Here is a 21,135-nt window from a genome sequence, read left to right as displayed (position 1 = left end):
CACAGGAATGCAGCAGGAATGTCTTGTTCCTGGGGCATTTCCCTCCTGGGGAAGGAAGATGGGAAGGAATCCTTGTCTGTAAGTAATCCAAGAGCAAAACGTTTCTCCCCTTGCAGACAATGAATCGTTTCAGCGAGCTGACACTGTTATTTGTGGCTCTTGGCAAACGAGATAAGAGCATTCTGCCAGACACTTGCTCAAATCAGTGCCAGCCCCAGCCCTGCTGATTGCCTTTCACTGGGTGGGAGAGAAGCCTTTGTGTACCACGGCAGTAATCACAGTGGTGCTTCTGGGTGAAGGAAGGTTGTTGCTGGTCCCCTTGGTTACAGAGTCTCTGATTCTGGTCCTTGTGTCTCCAGGCCTTTTTATTTTCCAGAGAGAGGATGCCCCTTTGGAGAAGAAATTTTTCCTGACTGGCTCTGCTTGTGGGGCTGTGAACAGCTATTTCCAAGACCCCTTTTCTTTACCCTTGATCTAAATCTTGCATGAGGCTGGTTATACATGCTGATTAAGCAGGGAATTAAATCACATAGGAATGCTGCTCGCTTGATGTCTTCTCTATTATGGAGCTATGCTTAGAAGTTGAGACTTTTCAAGTGATTGTGTGGGCTTTAGCTAAGCTGTGAAAAAAGCCTTGTAAACAATAAGCCTTTGTGATGAATGCAGAGTAAGTGTAATTATCACCTGTCCTATTAAAAATCTTCCAGTCTGAGGGCATAATCAAGCTAATCAGACAGTGTTGTGCTTTTCCAGATGTCTAGGTGATCCTTTCGAGTGGCTCAGGAGCAAATGCAAAATGAGCAGTGGAGGGCAGTGCAGAAGACGCAGTGGGCTCTCAGTCTGACCCACGAGGATTTGAAGATGTCTGCGTGCAGTGACTTTGTGGAACACGTTTGGAAGCCCGGCTCCTGCAAAAACTGCTTCAACCCGAAGAGTTCCCATCGGCTGCAAACACCCCCGGACGTGGGAGCTTGTGGCGTGCTCCCGGATGGAGCTAGGACCAAGCCCGAGAGCCTCGTGTTGGAAGACGAAGGTATAACTACTTCCCCCTTCTCAAAGCCAACAATTGCTGTGAAGCCAACAATGATAAACTCGGATGTTTCTGACGCGTGGGCGGATGTGAATATGAATGCAGATCTGTCACAGGTAATGATTAATCCAGTCAAAGCATGACTTCCCGTTACTTACCTATACTCAGAGTGCTAGGAATATCTGTTACAAATGCTTCCTTCCCTTTGTTTTTCCTTCTGGTCTTGACTCAGGATTTTAAGGCATATATTGGTTTCTCAGTGTATCTTTGCGTGAAGCTGAATGAGCTGTTGCTCACAAGCCATGTGCAGAGGAGCTTAAAAATACATTGTTTGTTTAGGAACTTCTGGTTTTAAAATGAGGATGCGGTTATTTTTCTGGGAAGTTTTACTGAAAAGATGTCTTGTCTCGTTGCAGTCAGTGCTGACTGGATCCGTGGTCTTTGTGGGTGAGGAAGAAAGTGCCCTGCCTTCCTACTCCTTCCTACCAATCTCTGCCAGAGCAGTAATGCCCTGTGGGTGCAGCTCCTCGCCCTGACCAGTTGATACCAGCAGTGCCTCAGCAGGGTGACGCACAGGCTGCTGCCCCACTGCCTGTGGCAGAGGTGTGCTCCTATTTCCCCATGCCCCAGAGCACAGTCAGGGCTCACCAGCTCTCTTAGCTTCTCATTGCTGTCCCTTTCTTTTCTCCTAAGGGGTGAAGGGCACACAGTGCGAGCTGCCATTGTTGGTGGTGTTTGATCTGTGCATGCAGATTTGGCATGCCTGCCCCCCCATCCCTACTTCTGGGCATGGCTAGGCTGCTATCCCAGGATAACCCATGATAGTCTGTGTCTGTGTTCTGGAGCCACACACTCTGGAGCAGTGTGAAATGAAAATAAGCAGAGAGAGGTGCAAATATTCCTTCGCTCTCTGAATCTTTAATTGCACAGTGATTCACAGACAGGATGACAGGTTGGACATGTTTCTGGCAGCAAACCCATAGGAAGAGAAAGGAGAATGTCTTATTCCAGTGCATTACCATTGTTGGTAATGCAAGGATTACAAATGGTCCAGGAAATACAAAAAGTGTAGTTTTACCTGGAAAGCTTTGTGGAAATTAGTGGTGAGGTGAGCACAGCAAAATAGATGGTGAATTCCAGAGTGCTGTTCTGCAGAGCTGGGCTTTTGTTTTTGCAATTTGTGGGTTTGCTTAAATTTTATTTGTCTTTTCTTTTGCATATGCATGTTTTGACAGGGAATTTGTATCTTTGACCCATGCAGGTCAGTTGGGGCGTGATTTCTGGCAAGCAACTCCTCCTGAAATCAGGAGATGCACAGCGCATCTGCCTTGACAATTTTGGCAATGGTGGTGTGAGAAAACCTTTCCTTCACAACCAGCCCAGCGACTGCTTGTCTTGCTGTCCTCCCAGCTACTCCATGGTGGGTCTGCGTGGCCTGGAGAGTCGAGTGGAGAGAAACGTCTCCATCCACAGCCTGGTGCTTGTGGGTGAGGTGGGCAAGCAGGAGGACAGAGCTAAAGACAAGTTTGCCCTGCCTCATCAGGTCCCCTGCCCTAATCCATCTGCCTTGGGGGACAGGAGCACCACTAACTCCAGCAGAAACACTTCTCCCCAAGCCAGAGAAGGAGCGGCAATCCCTTCAGGGCGTGACTGTGGTCACATCTCCTCCATCTTGGAAAGCGAAGGGGGCGAGTACTGTTCAATCACAAACTGCCACAAAGAGCACCCTGTCCCATGGGAGCCCTGTTGCACAGAGGAAAAGGCTGCACAGTGTGAGAAAGAGAGTCACACTCCCAGCGGGTGGAGGCAGCGGGATGCTCCCGAGATTCCAAGGCCAAGTGGCCGGGCAGTCAAGTTCAGCGAAGAGGAGCGCAGAGCTGTGAACGTGGCCTTCTGCATCACAAAAGACCAGAGTGATCCTCTTCCCTATGCCCTGTGCTCAGACAGGAAAAACCTGGCTCTCCATGCTGAGCCTGCCACCCTCCCTGAGACCACGGGGAGCTGCAAGGCGGCTGCCCTTGCTTTGTCCCGGGAGGATGAGGAGTTGCCTCTCCCCGGGGAGCCCTCTGTCACTGGCGGCCCCCGCGCTGAGGGCTCAAGCATCCCTCAGCAGGCTCTGGTGGAGCCGCAGCGCCCTCGCCTCGCCTCGCCAGCCCACGCTGACCCCATCTATGCCGAGAGCACCAAGAGGAGGAAGGCACAGCTGAAGGCTGTTGGCAGCCAGGCAAAAGCGGAGAAGCTGGCCCACGGCACTGCCAAGGAGAAAGCTGATGGGTTGTGGAGGGATGGTGGCTGGGCTTTGGGAGGTGAGAAGGAGCACCAGGACTCCACTGGCCAGGTGGCAGCAAAGATTACTATAATGACAGCACACACTGAGGATGATCACAAGACAATATTCCTCAGCAGCCCTGACTCAGCAGTAGGAGTGCAGTGGCCGTGTATCAGCCCCACTTCCCACCCTGATTTTGGGACTTCATCACCTGCTATTGAGTCTGGACAGATTTTTCAAGCATCTGGATGTGAAAACAGCACAAGATTTCATCTGGCAGCTCCTGTCAAGACCTCACTTACTGAGAGTCCAGCCATCCCCCCAAAGATGTCCAAAAACAGCCAGCCAGGCAGCGAGGGGAGCCGTGTGCCCCCCATCAGCTCCCACGTGGGAAGGTTTGGTGATGACAACAGTCATGATGGAGCTGGTGCTCAGCTGCTCCCAAGGAGCTGTACTGATACAGGTGCCTTTGGGGTGACCCCTTCCCCCTGCACTCATGGGAATGGGGTCTCTGTGGAGGAGTCCAGTAGAGGCCTGGCAGGCTCATCCTATGACAGGAAACAGAAATACTATAACCCAACGTGGACCAAGCAGGGCCGAATAGAGGAGGAGGAGGAGCAGGAGGAGGAGCCAGAGGTCTCAAACCACTCGTGGACAGGAGGAGCTGAGAGTGGAAGAGCTGGTGCCGACTTTGTGGATGACAGCCCGATACTGGAGGGCCAGACTGGAATGACCAAATCTTCTTCCTTCTCCTTTGATTTCCCTAAAGACAAGAGCAATGGTGTGGAGTTTGCACCGCCGCCACCGCCGCCGAAAAAGCAGTCTAGGTACAGCCCTGTGAGCGTGTGCATGGTGCTCTGTTAACCCTTTGCAATTGGGAGGGTTGCTGCAGGAGTTCATTGACTGGATGGTGCTTCCCATTCTTTTTTCCTCCTTTTCTGTCCAAAGGTGGGCTTTCAGGAGCATGGGGAGTGACTGCACAGCTGAAAAGCTATTTGTCTTTTTACTCTGAAAAGCTGTCTGATCTTTTCAAGTCTTGGTTTGAATGTCATGTGCACTTTTAAAAGCCCTCCAGGGCTGCAAGATAAGGCCTTAAGTCCCGATATTCAAGTGAGAAAAAGGTCTATGATTGGAATGGCTGGTGTTTCCCAGGTCAGCTTCATTCTGTCTTGGCAGTTCCTTGATGTTGAGTAGCATAGAAAACCTGGTTGCAATCTTCTCTTGTAGGTGGGACTGGGCAACTTTTCTTGATGCTAATAACAAGGGCCTCCAAAATCAACATTTTCAATTTGGCTGTAATGACTTTCTGCTTTCAAGGTGAACTCTCAAAGCTGCAGTTTCCCAGGGAGGGCTCCTTGCCTGCAAGCAGGTAATTGGAGCTTGCCCGATGTGGGCTTGTTATGTGTGGGAGCCACCTGGCTTCAGGCAACCTTCTGCTCTCTGCTTTCCTGCAAGTCAGGTTTGCAGGCAGGGCAACTGCAGGCCCCAAACAAAAGTGAGGGAGGGAGGGAGAGCTGTTCATCTGGGAAGGAAATAGCCCTACTAAGCAATTAAAAAAACCCTCGGGCTTACAATACTTAGTGTGCATTTAGTATCTGCAGCTGTGTGCATCACCAAACAAAAAAATAACCGGACAAAAAAAGGGGGGAAAAGGGAAAAAATAAATAAAACAAAGGTCAAATGGGGGAAGAAAATTTTTTTTTCTCTCCATTAATTACGTTGTCTGAATTTACCAGGGAAGGACTTTCTCCTTTTGCAGGTGTCCCATATTTGCTTTATTGTGTGTGGCGGTTTTGCTACTTGAAACTGTGCATTGCACAACAGATTTGACTCCAGCTCTTGATTTAAAAGTCAAGAGAAGAAGGGATGGGTGTTTGGAGGAGAACTTGGCCTTGGGGTCCATGGTCAAGCTTATGTGTAGCCATCACTGACCTCCAGGCTGAGACTGTGAATTTTCCATGTGTTTTGGGATTGGCTAACCTAGGGAGCTAGTGTTTTAAATTGGCCAAGAGGTGAACAAATGAGGTTTCTCAAGGGAAGAGAAGAGATGAACAAGTGGCTTTAGTTCTTCTTAATGCTAGGCTTCCTGCTGTGGTTCCACATGCCTGTTGGAGTCAGAGGAAACAAAAGATCCACAAGCAAATGAGCACACAGATGTATTGCTCTTGTTCTCTGTGTGGTGTTATGACACCAGAGGAGTGTGGAGCATTTTCTGCCCCTTTGAGGGGCTATTTCATGCTCCTAATGCAATTGGGCTGTGCCAGTTCTAACAATTGCTTTTGAGTCATCCTGATGAAAGCATCTGTGTGCTAGAAAGCCTGTGTGAAAGCAGGCAGGGAAACTGAGGTCAGGGAACACGTGGCATCCACGACTGGGATCTCTGGCAGAGCTGCAAACCCTGCCAGGTGGTTGAGGTAGGTGTTGGTTACCCTCTGTGGCTGCAGGGCAGGTTGTGCTACAGGTATTTGTCTCCCAAGGGCCTTGATGCCTGTGGCTGAGCCCTGGGCACCTTACTCAAAAGAGCTTAGTCCTGCCTGCAGCTATGGAAGCTGGAGCCCAGGGAGCCCAGCCAGCTGAGGAGCAGTAAGGAGTGATCTGATCAGGTTTTGCAAGGCCTGCTTTGTTTCTTTGCTTTGAGGGTGCTTGGTTTTGTCTCAAGCAAAGCAGTGGCTGCTGTGAGCGTGTCAGTGCAGGAGCCAGGGTGCTGGGAGGGATGGCTGCATGCACAGCTGCCAAAATCACTATGGTGCCATTGTGTCACCCTGGGTGTTGCAGCTTCACGCCATGGCCTGGTGCTGGAGGAACATCCCCTCTGTTCATCCTGGGCTGCCGCCAAATACCTGAAGAACCAGAATCACAAAGATGACTCTGAGGCACATCCAGGCTCTCCTGGTGCTGGGCAGCCTGTGAACATGTGCTTGTCCCTGATGGAAGAGCCACTGATCCTTCTGTTAGGCTTACGTACTCCCCACACAGAGAGAGAGCACCTCAGCCCAGGACATTCCCTGGTGGCTCAGCTGCAAAAACTCCTTTGGGGGATGGAGGTGAACCTGGTTGTGGCACAGGCTTTGGACTGGGGGCTTAGCAGATCAGGGTTCATCCCAGCTGCAGGAAAGGCATGCAACTGTCCTTTTTCCTTCTAGATCTCAAGTTGCAGCAAGGCATTTGATTTCATGCTGGAAAATTAAGTTGGCCTGTTTGACTTTCCTAATGAAAATTAATTGCTTATTTTAAGGAAAACTTGCATGTGTGTTTGAATAGTTATAAAGCAGAGAAAGAAAAAGTGAGTCTGTAGATTTTGTTTTGTTCATCTTGGCTTTAACAATTAAAAGGGAATTTTTTTTACAGGGTACTTTCCTTCCAGAGACTGAGGAAGCTCTGGTTTGGAAGTAAGTTGTCTCTTAGGATGGCAGAAGGAGCAATTTCTGGGGGGCTTAAAAGTTGTCACAAGAAAAGGGAAATAATGAATATGTGCCTGGTTTTGGTCCTATATAAAGCTGTTCTGGATCTCTTGCAACTGTTTCTTCGTACAATCCTCTTTTTCTACTTGTTTGAAAGATTACAGATATTTGATGTTTGCTTGGTCTAGAATGACAGATAAGAAATAAGAAAGATAAGAAACAGAATGACAAATAAGTATAATTACAAGGGGGGAAAGGCTGAAAAGGGAAGATGGTGGCTGGTCCTCTTCCAAAAGCTGGGAAGGTAGTTGGCTAGGGAAGCTCACCAGGGAAAGTAGGAACCCCAGACATGTATGTGCAATGATGATTTAAAGGCTCTTTGATGTAAAATGCACTAGTATGGCCTTCAGTTTCTTGGCACAAGGAATGAATCTTTGCTGAAATTTATGTCTCTCTTATGCAGAGGATCAGGCTTAAATGATCCTCGTGGTTTCTTCTAGCCTCCAGAACCTTGATGGCTAATTTATTTCGTGTGCCTCCTAAAGAAAGAAAACAGTGATGCTGTTTTGCATCTTGAGCCACTTTCATCACAATTAGTGCCACCTTCAAAAGGCAGTGGCAAAAAAAGCTTCTGAAATTTGCTGAGTGTGCTGGCATGGGTTAGCAAAGGTGCAGCACTGCACTTCCCCACACCTGTCACTGCTGAACACAGCCAGGGAGAAAGAGCCCAAGGAGTGCCAGGATTGCCTGTTCCAGTGCTGCTGCTGGAGGGAGCAGAGCACAGGAGTGTTACAGAAAAGCTGCAGTGCTGGGAATTGCATCACAGGAGAGGAGCCAGGTGTTGGGAATGGGATTGCCAGGAAAAGAGCCAGATTTGTTCCTTGCTGGGGAGTGGTGCTGGCTGGTGGGGCTGTGCTGTGTTTTCTTGCCAGGAATCAGTCTGTGACGGAGCAGCAGCTGTATCTGAGGCAGAATATTTCTCTTTTCTTACTGTTCCTGAGGCACCCATTTCTCCTTGGAGCTCACTGTCAGGGTGTACCCCAGTGACAAAACACACTGGCTTCAAATGTTGTCATCTATCAGCTTATCTTTTAGGAGAGTTTGTTTCTTTTAAAATTAAAGTAATTCACTCTTCTGTGTGTTTCCTGTCTTACCACTTAAAAAAGTACAGAGTTGAAAATTGAACTGAGATTCTTTACCACATTAGAGTATGCAGTGATTTAATTTTTGACTCACCTACCATCTTAATTCTGTATCCTATCTGAATTTTCCTGTGTCTCTCCAGATTCCAAACCCTTGTTTCAACTTAACCCTGGCTACATAAAAACCCTCTAGTACAGGGAGGAGCAGCGTATTGCTCTGAACAAAGCTAGGAGTTCTTCAAAATTCTTTCTTTTCCTCACCTCAGTTTTGGTTTCTCCACATTTGCCAGCTGATAGCGGAAGGATAAGTACAAATCTAAGCTTCAGATGTTGTAAGCTCCTGTATGCTGGGTTTTAATTTCCCTCTGCAACCAGGGAAAGATGCTGGAAGAAACAGCAAGTGGCAAGAGGAGGAAGATTATTCATGTTTCATGATAGACAAGCATATGGTACAATGGTGCTTCCTCTTGGGTAATAATTATGCCTAGCCATATGTTGTGTTTGATGCTGTAATGCAAGTCTGGCTTTTCTCTCTTCTGTGCATTAGTTCCATTATTTTATACTGGGAGGGGGTGTCTTGTTGACATTATCACCAAACACCTCCTGGAGTGCAGTTTGCTGTGTGGTGATGTCTGTGTGTTCTCTGTTCTCCTCTCCTCATTGCTCTGTCACATGATTTATAAAGCTCAGATTCTCTGTTATCTGTTCAGTCCTGTCATCTGTGCTGAGGAGGAGTGTCCTCCTCCTGCTGCTGGCACAGCAAGGCTGGGAGACCCCCGTGATGGCACTGCAGAGTGACAGTGGCTCTGTGCAGGGCAGAGGTGCCTTGCACATCCTCCAGAGCTGCCAACAGGCTGCCCGTGGGATGGCTGTGGGAAGGGAGCCAGCGGGAGCCTGGCAGCTTTTCTGTCTGAGGGGCCTCCTGCTCCCAAAACCTGCCCATTGCACTTGTGAAGGTAACCAGATCTCCGTGTCAAATCTCAGTCAGGAAATTCAAGAGGAAGGTATGTCCAAAGTCCAGGGATCCCTGGGGCAATATCCCAAGGCATGTGGGTCTTCTGCAGTTAGGAGAGCCAAGCTTTGGGGCCCATCTCCACTGTCTCTCTGAGAAGTGCAAAGCATGCACTTGGTGATGCTGGAGTCCTGCAGCAGCATTAGGTGGAACCCTGATCTGTGGAGAAATGTGAAATTATACACGTGGCTAGTGGTCAAACTGAGACACAGGAAAGATGAAGCAAGCCCTGGCCAGAGGTGCAACCTGAGACAAGGGAAGCGAGCCGGGTCCCTTTTCAGTGTTAAGGGAACTCCAGACTATGGGTTTGTTGTTTTGTTTTGGTGTGCTTTTTTTACAAGACCACTCTTTTCAATCTTGAATTGTTTTAGGCAGGACTGTGAGAATCATGTGGAAAATCATCTGGATGAAATTGTTTATGATGGGAAAGCTTGGAAATAGGGAACTGGAAGGGTTGTCTGAATATGCCAGGCTGTTGCATAGAGGATGTTGAGTAATTGAAGTGTATTTTAAGCTACCAGAATAGTTGGAGAGCTGAAAATCTGTGAAATCCTGTGGGTTTAGGTTATTAGATTGAGAGAGCTGACTCTGGTGACCTGTTCTTTATGCACAGGCACACGATGACAGCTCTGGTGCTGCTCTTGAAGTTGCTGGTTATGTTTTAGGTGCTGAGCAGGCATTTTTAAATTGATGTAAATTAACTACTGTTACATCTTTCTGAAGAGGAGTGTAGCCCACAGATGTTTACAAGTCAGTGGTGCAGGGCACAAACCCAGTGTTTTCTTTGGGTTTAAGATGGGTTGTGCTCTTTATTTCCAACACCCTTTGGTGATTTCCAATATCCTTTGGTGAAAAGGGCAAGGCAGAAAATAGCCACCTGTGCCCTTGCACTCAGGTGAGGTGGAAGGAATACTAGCAAAGCAGGCGATTTTTGGGGTAGCTGTAAAACAGGATCCCACAGGCTGTTGCAGCAATGAGCTGTTCAGCTCTTGGGGTGGAATTTTACTGAAATGGGAGAGTTTGACCCTAGCAAGTTTTTGGTAGTAATTCTTCGGTGGAGTGAGCAGTATTTTGATTGTGCAGGCTGCACCCTGGTCTTCAAGCAGCTCGTAGGAAAAGAGGGAGATGTGAGGCAGAGGTAATTCCAGAGGTATTAGCTGGCCAGGCTGTAACATCTGAAACAAGAGCAGGATGTCGTTTAAGCGGCAAACAATTTCTATTTCGGTGCACCCATTCAGGAACTGCGCTTTGCATCAGTCACGGCGGTGCGGGGAGGAAACGGGGCTCTCTCTGCATCTGCCCTCAGCCACGCTGAGCACAGCACAGCCAGGGCAGCAGCCAGCACGGCTCTGCCCAGCCAGGGCAGCAGCCAGCACGGCTCTGACCGGCGCTGTGCCCAGGTTGCTCGGAGGAGGAATAGGTGTGGCTGGGCACGGCGGACCTTGGACCGCGCCGAGCAAAGTCTCATCTCTCCCTGAGTGCGGGAATGGTAAGGCAGCTCCGCGAGTTTGTGTTTAGTGATGGGAAAGAAACAGAAATGCACCAAGGTTTTGGGGGGGCTGGGGGAAGGAATGTGTTAGGAAACATCTTATCTCTGTGAATCAAGACCGGATATTTTGCTAAATCTTCTTTTCTGATGGGTTCAAATGCTTCTTTGATTCTTGCCGGGTCAGACAGTGTACTGGCATGGGTGTGCACCCTTGTGGTTTTTCCACCCAAATTACTAAGTGTTAAACATCTGAGAAAGTTATAGGATAAAGTTGCATCTTTATAGTGAAAAAGAATATTTAAGTGCAGTTGGTTGCTTTCAACAGCATTAGCCATAGCAGACCTAAACCCCTTAAACTCTCTGTCTGTCTCTCTTTCTCTCTCTCATTTTTGAAACTGTGACTTGTGTAGCTCATTGTGAAGTTTTGTAAATTGTCCCCAAGAGACTTGCTGTGATAAATTCATCACTGGTGGAAGACCAGTGTCTCTGCTGAAGTATACCTGAACTGGTTTTTACAGCCTTATTTTCATCAGCCCTTGAGTATTTTTAGACCAAGGCTGCTCAGGCAAATGAGGAAGTCTGGCAGAAGTTTCTTCCGGACTTCTCATACACTCTGCTCTCCATGTGGTGGTGTGGACACAAGAGTAAGTGCTTTGTCTGGATTGGGAATGAAACATTTCTCAATCTTCAAATAAAAGTCTGTGTCTGCTGTGCTTGGGAGTTTTGGATGAGGAGGGGTCCCATGCATGTGACCAGGGTGCCACAAGAAAACGGTCGTGCATGTCTTTGTTTGTCTTTCTCAGCAGCCATTCAGCCGTCTGATTAGGAAACACCGGATACCTTCCAGCAAGATAGCTGGTGGAAGTCCTTTTACTTCTGTACAAGTCTGCTCCTAACCTTTTTACATTCTTAATCAATGTGTTGAATTTTATCAGCAGATTGGCAGTTTTGCTTAAAAATGTGGGCTGATAACCTTTGTGTTCTGGCTGACAGAGTGGGAACTGTACCAATGCTAAGAGCATTTATGTTCTTCTGTGCTGCCTGATTTCTACAGTTTCTGTTGTTTTCCAAGGCAGAAACATGAAGAAAATCCAGGGGAAATTCTTTATCTTAGCAAAAAATCCTGCTTGCCTAAACTGGTCACTTAAACCATGACCTAGCTGGTTATAAGCCCAGTTTATGGTTAGTTTATTTATTTTTTTAGGTGGAAGCTGCATGGAAAACTGCAGGTTTTACATTAAAAACCGTGTGGTAGGTTCTGAGTTTGGCAGACTCATGTTTTCTGCAGAAACTCTTCTTCTTTTGTAAGGTGTTGGTTGTTAACTGTGATACATGGTTGGAGATGATGGACTCTTCTGCTACCTATGCCTCTGTCATGCAGGAATGGGGTTCACACACCCAGCCTCAACTTGCCTTCTGTAAAATGGGAGGAGTGATGCTACTTCCTTCCCTTGAGAGCTTTGTTGAAGGCAAACACTGGTGAGTCCCCACTTCTGAGTGGCACTGGCCAAAATAGGATGTGGTCCAGGACCTCACGTGTTCTAGGTAAAGGAGGTGCAGACTTCGGCTGAATGCTCTTGGCTCACCGGCTTTCCCTCTCTGATCAAGCACAGCTAGTTTGGCTTGGGGGCTGCAAGCCTGTAACCTGCTCAGAGTCTGTGGGATGCAATTCCCCAGGTCCTGGAGAAAGAAGAAAAGTGCACAGGAATGAGGTAGTTTGGTGTGATAATACACTGTGCAGTGTGTGGATAGGCAGAGACCAAACTAAGGCTGCTCTCAGCTTGAATCTCCGTGCAAAAGTGCAGACAGGGTCTTCTTTTGCCATCTGTCTCCTGACTTCTCTTTCTCTAGGCACGCTCTGAAAATGAACCCAAGTAACACTGAGTTGGAGAGAGTGAGCAACAGCTCTGCAGAGAGCCTCAGCCCACCCTTCAGGAGTGCCCACGTCAGCTTCACGGCCGGCTCCAGCGACAGCCTCGACTCGGACACACAGACCGGCAGCGATGGCAGTAAGTGACCTCCGCCTGTGGGAGAGGTGGCATTGTACCTGAGACCCACTGCCCATGGGACAGCGTCCTCGGGCAGGGGTCACGAGGGTCCAGTCCCCAGCTCCCCCAGTGACCCTTCATCTTCCCACTTCTCCTGCCCTTCTGCCTCTTGATGCACTCTAGATGAATGTGGCAGAGTCAGACCAACGTCACAGACTTTTTCATTCAGCACGTGCCAATATCATTCACCCAGTAGATCTCCTCTGGTCTAGATAAAATCTCCATATAGAAACAATCCTGCTTGTGCTTCATGCATTTCACATTGTCACAAGAAGCCCTGCTATAGAAAGTCCTACATAGATTTGAGGAGTACCAGAAGGAGTTTTGTGCTAGACATGATCTCTCCCTCTCATTGTGTTCCCAGTTATTTCTTAAGGGGAAAAAATCTGCCTGCACTCGTTTAACTGAGATTAAAAAATACTTACTATGAAGTCACTTTTTTCATCAGTGTGTAACTTAGACATGCACTAACGTGTTCAGCAGCTCAGAAAGTATTTCCTTAGCAAGAGCGAACTTCATGTAGTGGAAGTTCTCTCTTTCCAAGAGCAACAATGTGCAGCAATAAAATTAAGAGCCAGAGCTCTGGAAACTCCGTTTTTCCACCACTAACTTGGGAGTCTGAGAGTGAGACCTTGCCAGGAAATTGTACAGGGGTAAGAAAAACTCACATATGTTGGATCTTTACTTGCTAGGCACAGAAGCATTTTGCTGTCAAAAATGATAGGAACAAGAGGATTTCTCTGCCTTCACTAACAGAAGCAACTGTTTAAACTCATCATGGGGAAGATGAGTTTTTAAATGAACACTCAAATGCAGCTTGTCTTGCTGATGCAAGCAAGAAGCTGTGCAGTCAGTCACTGAGTGAGGTGAGCTCAAATTAATTGGCTATGCTGTCAGATGTTAAAATATGAAGTGGAGGGGAGCTTTTACGCCCTTGACACGCAGAAGGCCTCCATGCTGAAGGTGCAGAGCACTGTTAGGAGAGTTGTGAAAGGGGTTAATTCATTATCCTCTGCTTGGGGCAGAGCCCAGCAGCATATAAAAAAAACTTTAGAGCAGTTTGGCATTTGTGGCTAGGCATGTGCGCCGGTTGCCAAAGATTGCAGTGCTGACGTTTGTTACTCTCTCAAGTAAATCTTGTCTCTTGAAACAGGGATTCAGCTGCATGTCCTGGCAGAGATGCCTCTGGTGAGGTACTCATGGACTGCACACTGAAGAATTTCTCTTGGCTCTATCCTCTTTTAAAGCCCTGTGGATGGAAGTGGTGTGGCAAGAGGTGCCATGCTGAATGATCCCTGCCTGTGGCTTTTGACAGGGTTTTAATGGAGAGAATCTTTCCTGTGGACCCATTAGAGTATCATGTGGGTTTTCACTAAAGCTTGGGACATGAATCTCTATTGTTAAGGCAGGTATTTCTTAGCTGAAACTGGAGAGCAGTCACTTGCTGGGCAACTGGGTGTACAATGCAGGCACACACCTGGGGCAAGGGTCCAACAGGAGTCAGATAGCTCAGCACCCAGGCACTGGGGCAAAAGAGACATGTGCTGATTCATGTTTCCTACAGAGCTGTTTCTAAGCACAGAAATGGGCTGTTGAAACAGCTTTGCATGGGAGACAAACGTGCAGAAGCTGAAATCAGTGCTGCTCATTCCTGACGTATCTCTCAGTGATGTTGGTGTGATGGGATAGATTACAGGAGGTGCACACAGAGGGCCTTGGCACTGGAGGAGTGAAATTGACCAGTGCTGGTCACAGTCTGGTGAGGAGGGATAGGGCCAGATGGTGCCAACATCCACTCTGGCAGCTGAGAACCAGGGGATCTGCCCTCACCTCATGTGCTCTCAGGTGGTGGAGCAGCTAACAGGGATTGCTACTCTAGCACAGCTGGTGCAAACCTGCAAGTGACATGCCAGGACTGGCTGGGAGCTCAGGGACCTGAGCCCCTGCCCTTGGAGGTTGTGTGTGATTGCTGGTGAGTCACTTGGGCTGTGAGGAGACAAGAGCCTTCTGCGGGCTGACACGGAAAGTGCCCCAGGGCATTCCTCTGAGCAGGCAGAAAGGCACTGTGAGGAAGTGCCTGCTGGCAGCTGAACCCTCAGCAACAGCTTTGTGAGGAGGAAGGATTGTTTGCTATGACTCTGCAGCTTTGGAAAATAGATTTAAAGAAAGCAATAGATCCTGCTATCTGCTGAACTATTTGCTATTTGCTTGGAGCAAAACCCCACCTTTCACCTTTCAAGGTTTACATGTGCATGTGAGCTGTTAGCAGAGTCCCATTTCTCATTCAAGTGGCATGGATAAGTTCCCTTGAATTATTGTCTCTCTTCTTTTAATTTCTCCTCCACTCCTCACTTTTCTGTCTCTGTGACCTGAAATTATTGCTCTTTATTTCAATGTCAGATCACCTTTCTGTCCTTTTTTTTCATGTCCCACTTCTTACATGGCATGTAAATGTATTACCCATCTCCATTCTGGCTTAGGTAGGAAAGCTGCTGATATGGCTGCCCAAAATGAGCCAGCCATCCCAACCCAATCCATGTGCACTTGACATGTGGAGCTGCTTGGGGTTAGTGCTATGTAGTGGGGCCAGCCTGCCCTCTGAGCAAAGAATAAGCTGGGAAACAGGCCGTGGGGGGAAGGCCAGATTTTTTCAGCAAAATGGAAATTGCCAAAATCCCAGGCTTGCTCAGAAACCCTTCCCCAGTGTGAAGCAGAGAGAAAAGGTCGATGTACTTGGAGTGCTCCAGTACAGCCAGAGGGCTGGAGCTATGTGCCATGAGTCACTCTCTCCTTATCATGCCCTGCTGCTGAAGCACTGGGTGGCAGCTCCCAGGTGAGAGAGGCTGTGTTTAAAAGATTGTCCTTGTATCAAGTGCTTCATTCTTACCTCCCTGTGGATGACATCACAGCTTAAATATTTACCCTCTACTACCTTTTTACTACTGTATATGCAGTTCACAGGGGAGTGGTTTCAAGGGTGGGGAAGTGCATTTCTCTGGATGGCTGGTTGCAGCCTGCTTTGCAAACCTGCTCTATTAAACTGGATTAAGTCCCTAACCCCTCCAGTGAAACTTTGCAGTTGTGAATAGCTGAAGACTGTGCACTGCGTTCAGATGTAACTTGGCTTGCTGCTTTTCTTCCCAGCCAGGGCCCTGGGGGTGTCAGGGATATGGGGAAGGACTGTGCTCTCAGCCTGCAAGGCCCACTCACGCCATCTTCTTGTGTGTTGCTATCTCCTAGGACACTCATCTGAGCTGAACCACTCACCCCCTCCAGCTGAGAGCCAAGTGTTTCCCTCTGTCCCTTTCCTTTCTGTTTCTGCTGAGGATGGTCCCTCCTCTGTCCCCAGCTGCCCGCCCCCTCTGCCCCAGAAGAAGACAGTGATCAGAACCGTGTCTTCTCCAGATGGCTTTTTTGGGGGACAGGCATCTTCAGGCAAAGCAGCTGGTGCTGCCAGCCCCAGGCTGAATGTCAGCCATTCTGAGAGCAATATGTGCCTCCGAGAGGAGCCTCCCTTCATCCACCCAGCCAGCCTGGGGGGCCGCCCTGGTGCCTTCTCCTCCTCCGAGTCCCTCGAGAAGAGCTCCAAAGGAAGCAGCTACTGGGGCTCCAGCGCCACCAAGAGCACAGGGCCCAGCAGAACCCTCCAGTCCCTCTCCTCCTCGCAGCTCAGCGTGTCCAGCCAGGTGTCCTCGGCCTCCAGCCTCCACAACCTCCTGAGCAACATGGACAGCAAGGAGGGGGTGTACAGCAAGCTGGGGGCGCTGTACGCCGAGTCCCTGCGCCGCCTGGTCGCCAAGTGCGAGGACTGCTTCATGCGGGAGCAGAAGAACGAGCTGCACTTCAGCGAGAACAACTGGTCCCTCTTCAAGCTGACATGCAACAAGCCCTGCTGCGACTCGGGGGACGCCATTTATTACTGTGCCACTTGCTCCAAGGACCCTTCTACGACCTATGCTGTGAAGGTAAGTCCACAGCCAGGAGGTGTCCAGGCCTATTTCCATCTTCTGGGTGGAGATGTGTGCACTAGCAGCGCATGGCGTCTCATGCAATGTCTGGTTTTCTCTGCTTGTATTTCTCACAGGTGAAGTTAGGCAAGCAAAACCCCTTCCAAAATTACCCCTTTCCCCTTACTGTTTGTGAAGGTTAATTTGCAGAAGGAGTTTTCATTGTAACAAATGCCAGTCAGATTTAGCTTATTGCTGAAGGGGTCTGAAACCCAACCATTTTCTCTCTCTGAAAACATCTTTGTGCAAATACTCTGCTGTAAACTCAGAGGCATTCGCCTCTGATGACACAAACTGATGAAAGGCTGCTCAAAAGGCAGAGTTTTTGCCTCTGCCTGCCTTTTAAGTGGAAGCTCTGACCCAGATACTGAGTGCTTATATGATCTTGAAACTACAGACAATAAGATATTGCAGATCCCAATTAAACAATGCGAGGCTGACCCAGACATGCTGTGTAAGGTCAGGTCTGAAATATTTTCCTGTAGCTCCATGGAATACATGTTTTGAAATGGAAACTTGAGGTGCAATAGTTCAGCTCTTTGAAACCTGGATAAGTAAGCTTATCCAACCAGTTCCATGGGCATCCTGTGGATTTTGGGTTCTTGATCAATGTTACTACTTGAATACAGAGATTTTAATTTCCCTTCTGACTTAACACTGTGGACATCTCACCACTGCTTATTCCTCAGGTTGTTTTCAAAGCCTAAAGTAATTCCCAGAAAAGCACTGTCAGAGATGCATTAAGGAAGAAAAAAAAAAAAGAAAAAAATCTCTGCTGAATACTTTCCACCATTATGAGCTCCAAGGGTTGTTTTAGAATGTTTTAATACATCCCTAAGGGATGTTCTAGTTAAGTGGTAGCTTAAAAGCCAGTTCATATCCTAAAGAAAGTACAGCCAACCCAACAGGGGGGCTGTAAGTAACCAGAATCGAATTAGATGAGATCTTGCACCAATACCCTTAGTCCAGCACTCAGAGCCACAGCTTTTCTTGTGTGTTATACCTAAATCCATCACAACTTTCTTCCTGAAGCCTAAGAACTGTTGTGCTTCTTTTCAATCTGCAGTTCCCTGTGGCACACCCACACCTTTGCTTTTGCCTGCTGTGCTAGGTGGGGTTCAGTAGCTCAGCTCTATGGCTGCAGTGCATGAATTCCTGCCAAGGCAGAGACAGCACATTTCAGCCTCCTGACAGGACTGCACTTGTGTCCCTATGTGTGAGGTGGGCTTACTCTGTGCCCTAGGTACACTGCAGAGTGTCTTAACAAAGTCAAAGCCACTGCAGCAAGGCCATGCTCTGTGCCAGCATAGTGATGTAGTGTGTGTGTTTATCCATGTGCATGGATACGATTCCTGTGTGCCACCATCCCTCTGGCAGCCAGAGTAGGGAATGAATAATTGTGAAACAATTCAATTGGCTGATCCCTAGCTGCCCCTCCTGGCTTCTGGTATAGATTTTTTGACATGAAAGAAATCACAGACCTGTAGTTAAAATTAGACTTGGAGAGCTCAAAATGGGCAGAGGATCAGACTTGAGCCAAGGAGCCTATTGAGAAACAGGAGCCAGAGTTTGAGCTGTGCACAGACAGACATGACTATGTATAAAACAGTTTGTAAATGGCTTTGGAGGAATTAAGCCAAGATCTGCTCCATGCCTTGGCTTCTTTCTCCACTAGAGGTGTATGACTAAGCCAGCCCAGGCTCCTAGTTGGAGCTTTCAGCAGGGAGGATGTCTCTGGTGGAGTCAAAGTCAAGAAGAATGGCTGGACGGGGAAGACTTCCCTGTATTTGTTTGGCTGTAGTTATTCTTCCAGAGACTTTTCTCTTGCCAGGAATATTCCCCCTTTTCCTATGCCTTACATGACTTTCCTTTGGGAGGAGGAACAAGCAGGCTTGCTAGCTAGAGGGCTGGAAGGCCTGCTCTGCATTTGGGGACCTCCTGCGTCACCCTGGGTCCCACTGCATTCATCTGCATTCTGCCTGACTCTCCAAAGCTTGTCTTTCCACAAATAAGCCAGGGCAGGGTATTTTTAGAGAAGAGAGGACAATAGGGATTTAAAATGCCCCATCTCCATAGTTTTGTCTCATCTGAGTGAATTATCTGTAAATGCCTGGATTCAGACCCTAGCTAGAGGAATACAAAAGCAGCCCTTTTCTTCAGCTCCTCTCTATTCTTGTGAATATTTTAACTTGGAGGCAAAATTGATTTCTCGTCGGGTCTGCACGCATGCTGTGACTGGCACTGGCACGCCCCAGGCTTTCAAACCTTTTATATTGAGTTTCAGCCTGTTGCTTACTCCTGTGGATGACATATAAGCACATCACTAAATAAAGGGGAAAAACGTATAATAGAAATGCCAGGAGGCCCTATAAGCTAATGGATACTCCTATAATAAGCCTGGCTTTGAGTCTCTAATGCAGTATAAAGCTAAAATAGGGAAGAAAATGATGATAGAAGTCATGTAGTTTAAAGAGAATCCAGATTATAAAATGCATTTTTCTCCCTAGAGTTTGCTGCTGCACTTTGACTTCTTTCTAGGCCTGTTGTAAACTCCCATTTTCTCTTTGATGGTTGTTTGGCCTGTGCTGAGGAGTACAACTTATTGCTGGTTTCCCTCAGCCATTGATCAGGGACTTGAGAGCAGTTGCTGACACACAGAAGTGGAATGGTTGAGGAGGATGTGAAAGTGGCTCCAGGGCTTGGGACCAGAGAAGGAAGGTGGGAAGAAAGTGCTGGAGGCTTCTGTCCACCCCTCACCACAAACAGCACAGTCACCTCACATTGAATGGGGCCTCATCCAAGAGTGTTAACTATCTCCAGAGATGGAGACAGCATGTCTTCTGCCACAAGCTTTGCTTTTCTCCAGGAGCGTCTCCTGGGTGTCAGGAGTTTATCTCAATGATACCTGTGATGTAAAAGATATGTTGCTTCTGTTGGCAGTGAAACAAAATCTTCAGAAGTTATTCATGGTAGGACTACTGTCCTCCTTTCCTCCAGTTACTGGGCATTGCCTGGCAAAGGAAGCATGCTCAGAAATGCAGCCCAGACAGCTGGTGGCTAAGGTTGGGCTGTTGCAGGATGAAAACAATCCTCAAATCAGGAGATAATTTAAAGCGCTTAAGGAACCAGTGCACATCTTGCTTCTCCTGTTGTCTTCCAGAGCATCCGCAAATCACAGCTTAGCATCCCACCTCTCAACTTCTGGTCTCTGCCCTGTCTCTGACACTGGCTGATGAGACTTTTCTTTTGGTCTCTTTTCACAGATTTGTAAAACCCAGGAGTCCAAGGCAGCTGCTTCATACTGCAGCCCTGCAGTGCCAGTTCACTTCAACATCCAGCAGGACTGTGGGCATTTTGTGGCCTCCGTCCCCTCCAGCATGCTGCTGGCCTCAGATGTGGGGAAAAGCATGCCTGGAGATGGCTTCCATCCCTCCCGCAGTGCCAGCGAGCACGACTGCGTGGTGGTCATCACCCGCGAGGTGCCGAGCCAGACCACCGCCGACTTCGTGAGGGACTCGGTGATGCTGCACCAGGCCAAGCCGGAGCTGTACGAACGCCGCGTTTGCTTCCTGCTCCTCCAGCTCTGCAACGGCTTGGAGCATCTCAAAGAGCATGGCATCATCCATCGTGACCTCTGTCTGGAGAACCTCCTGCTTGTGCCCTGCAAGCCCCCCATGAGCTGTGTGAAAGCCAAAGATGACAAACACTTGCCCCGCCTCATCATCAGCAATTTCTTGAAAGCTAAACAGAAGACTGGAACTGGAGACTCCAAGCTGAAGAAGAGCCAGGCCCGGCTGGCCCCGGAGATTGTGTCGGCTTCTCAGTACAAGAAGTTTGATGAGTTTCAGACTGGTATTCTCATCTATGAACTGCTGCACCAGCCCAACCCCTTTGAGGAGAAGGTGCACCTCAGGGAGCAGGAGTACAGCCCTGAAGACCTCCCTGCTCTGCCCAGCCTGTCCATCTACTCCCGGGGACTCCAGCAGCTGGCCCACCTACTGCTGGAAGCAGATCCCATCAAGCGTGTGCGGATCACCGAGGCCAAGCGGATGCTGCAGTGTCTGCTTTGGGGGCCCCGAAAAGACCTCGTGGAGCAGCCCCTGAGCCACGAGGAAAGCCTGCGCCAGGTGCTGCAGAACTGGGTGGACATGAAGCGTGCCCTGCTCATGATGAAGTTTGCAGAGAGGGCCGTGGACACAGAGCGGAGCGTTGAACTGGAGGACTGGCTGTGCTGCCAATACTTGGCATCTGCTGAGCCAGCCTCCCTCTTGCACACATTAAAACTGCTGCAGCTGCTCTGACCTTGGCTGTGTCTTGGAGGCAGCTGAGGGCTCCTGACTGCCTTGTGGCTAAAGGTACACAGCCCTTTCATACGTGAGAGGTTTGAGGCTCAGCTGCGAATGCACATTCAGCTCCTGGCCTGCACTGCAGTCAGAGTGCACACGGCATGTTTAGTATCCTCAGCACTGTTAGTTTGTGAGCAGGCAGAACTGGGAACCTGCCCCTATTTTGGGGGATTTTTGGTTTTTTGATATGGTAAATGTGGACTAATAAACTCCTGCCTGCGTGTGTGCATGTTTCTAATGAGTTCACTGTACCAAGTTGATTTCTGTGCCTATGGGACAGTCCTGTGATCCCCACCTCTCCCAAAGCATCAGAGCCTTTTTGCCTGGGAACAACACCACACTAGAGTGGGAAGCAGGGATGAGCAGGTGGCTGGTTCTCTTCAGGAGCAAG

The 21,135-nt window shown here is 48.6% G+C and overlaps 1 protein-coding gene across 1 annotated transcript; it reads left to right on the top strand.

Annotated features, from left to right (window-relative positions):
- Positions 1–789: 789 nt before the first annotated feature.
- Positions 790–20,841, top strand: PRAG1 (PEAK1 related, kinase-activating pseudokinase 1). The gene is made up of 5 exons (XM_058804070.1): positions 790–1,146; positions 2,292–4,126; positions 12,195–12,352; positions 15,632–16,356; positions 19,662–20,841. Exons 1-5 carry the CDS (start codon positions 790–792, stop codon positions 20,697–20,699), a joined length of 4,113 nt encoding a protein of 1,370 aa, XP_058660053.1. The 3' UTR covers positions 20,700–20,841.
- The last annotated feature ends 294 nt before the right edge of the window (positions 20,842–21,135 follow it).

Source organism: Ammospiza caudacuta, chromosome 4 (genome assembly GCF_027887145.1).
Source record: "Ammospiza caudacuta isolate bAmmCau1 chromosome 4, bAmmCau1.pri, whole genome shotgun sequence".
Lineage (NCBI taxonomy): Eukaryota > Metazoa > Chordata > Aves > Passeriformes > Passerellidae > Ammospiza > Ammospiza caudacuta.
This window is presented reverse-complemented; position numbering and strand designations above follow the sequence as displayed.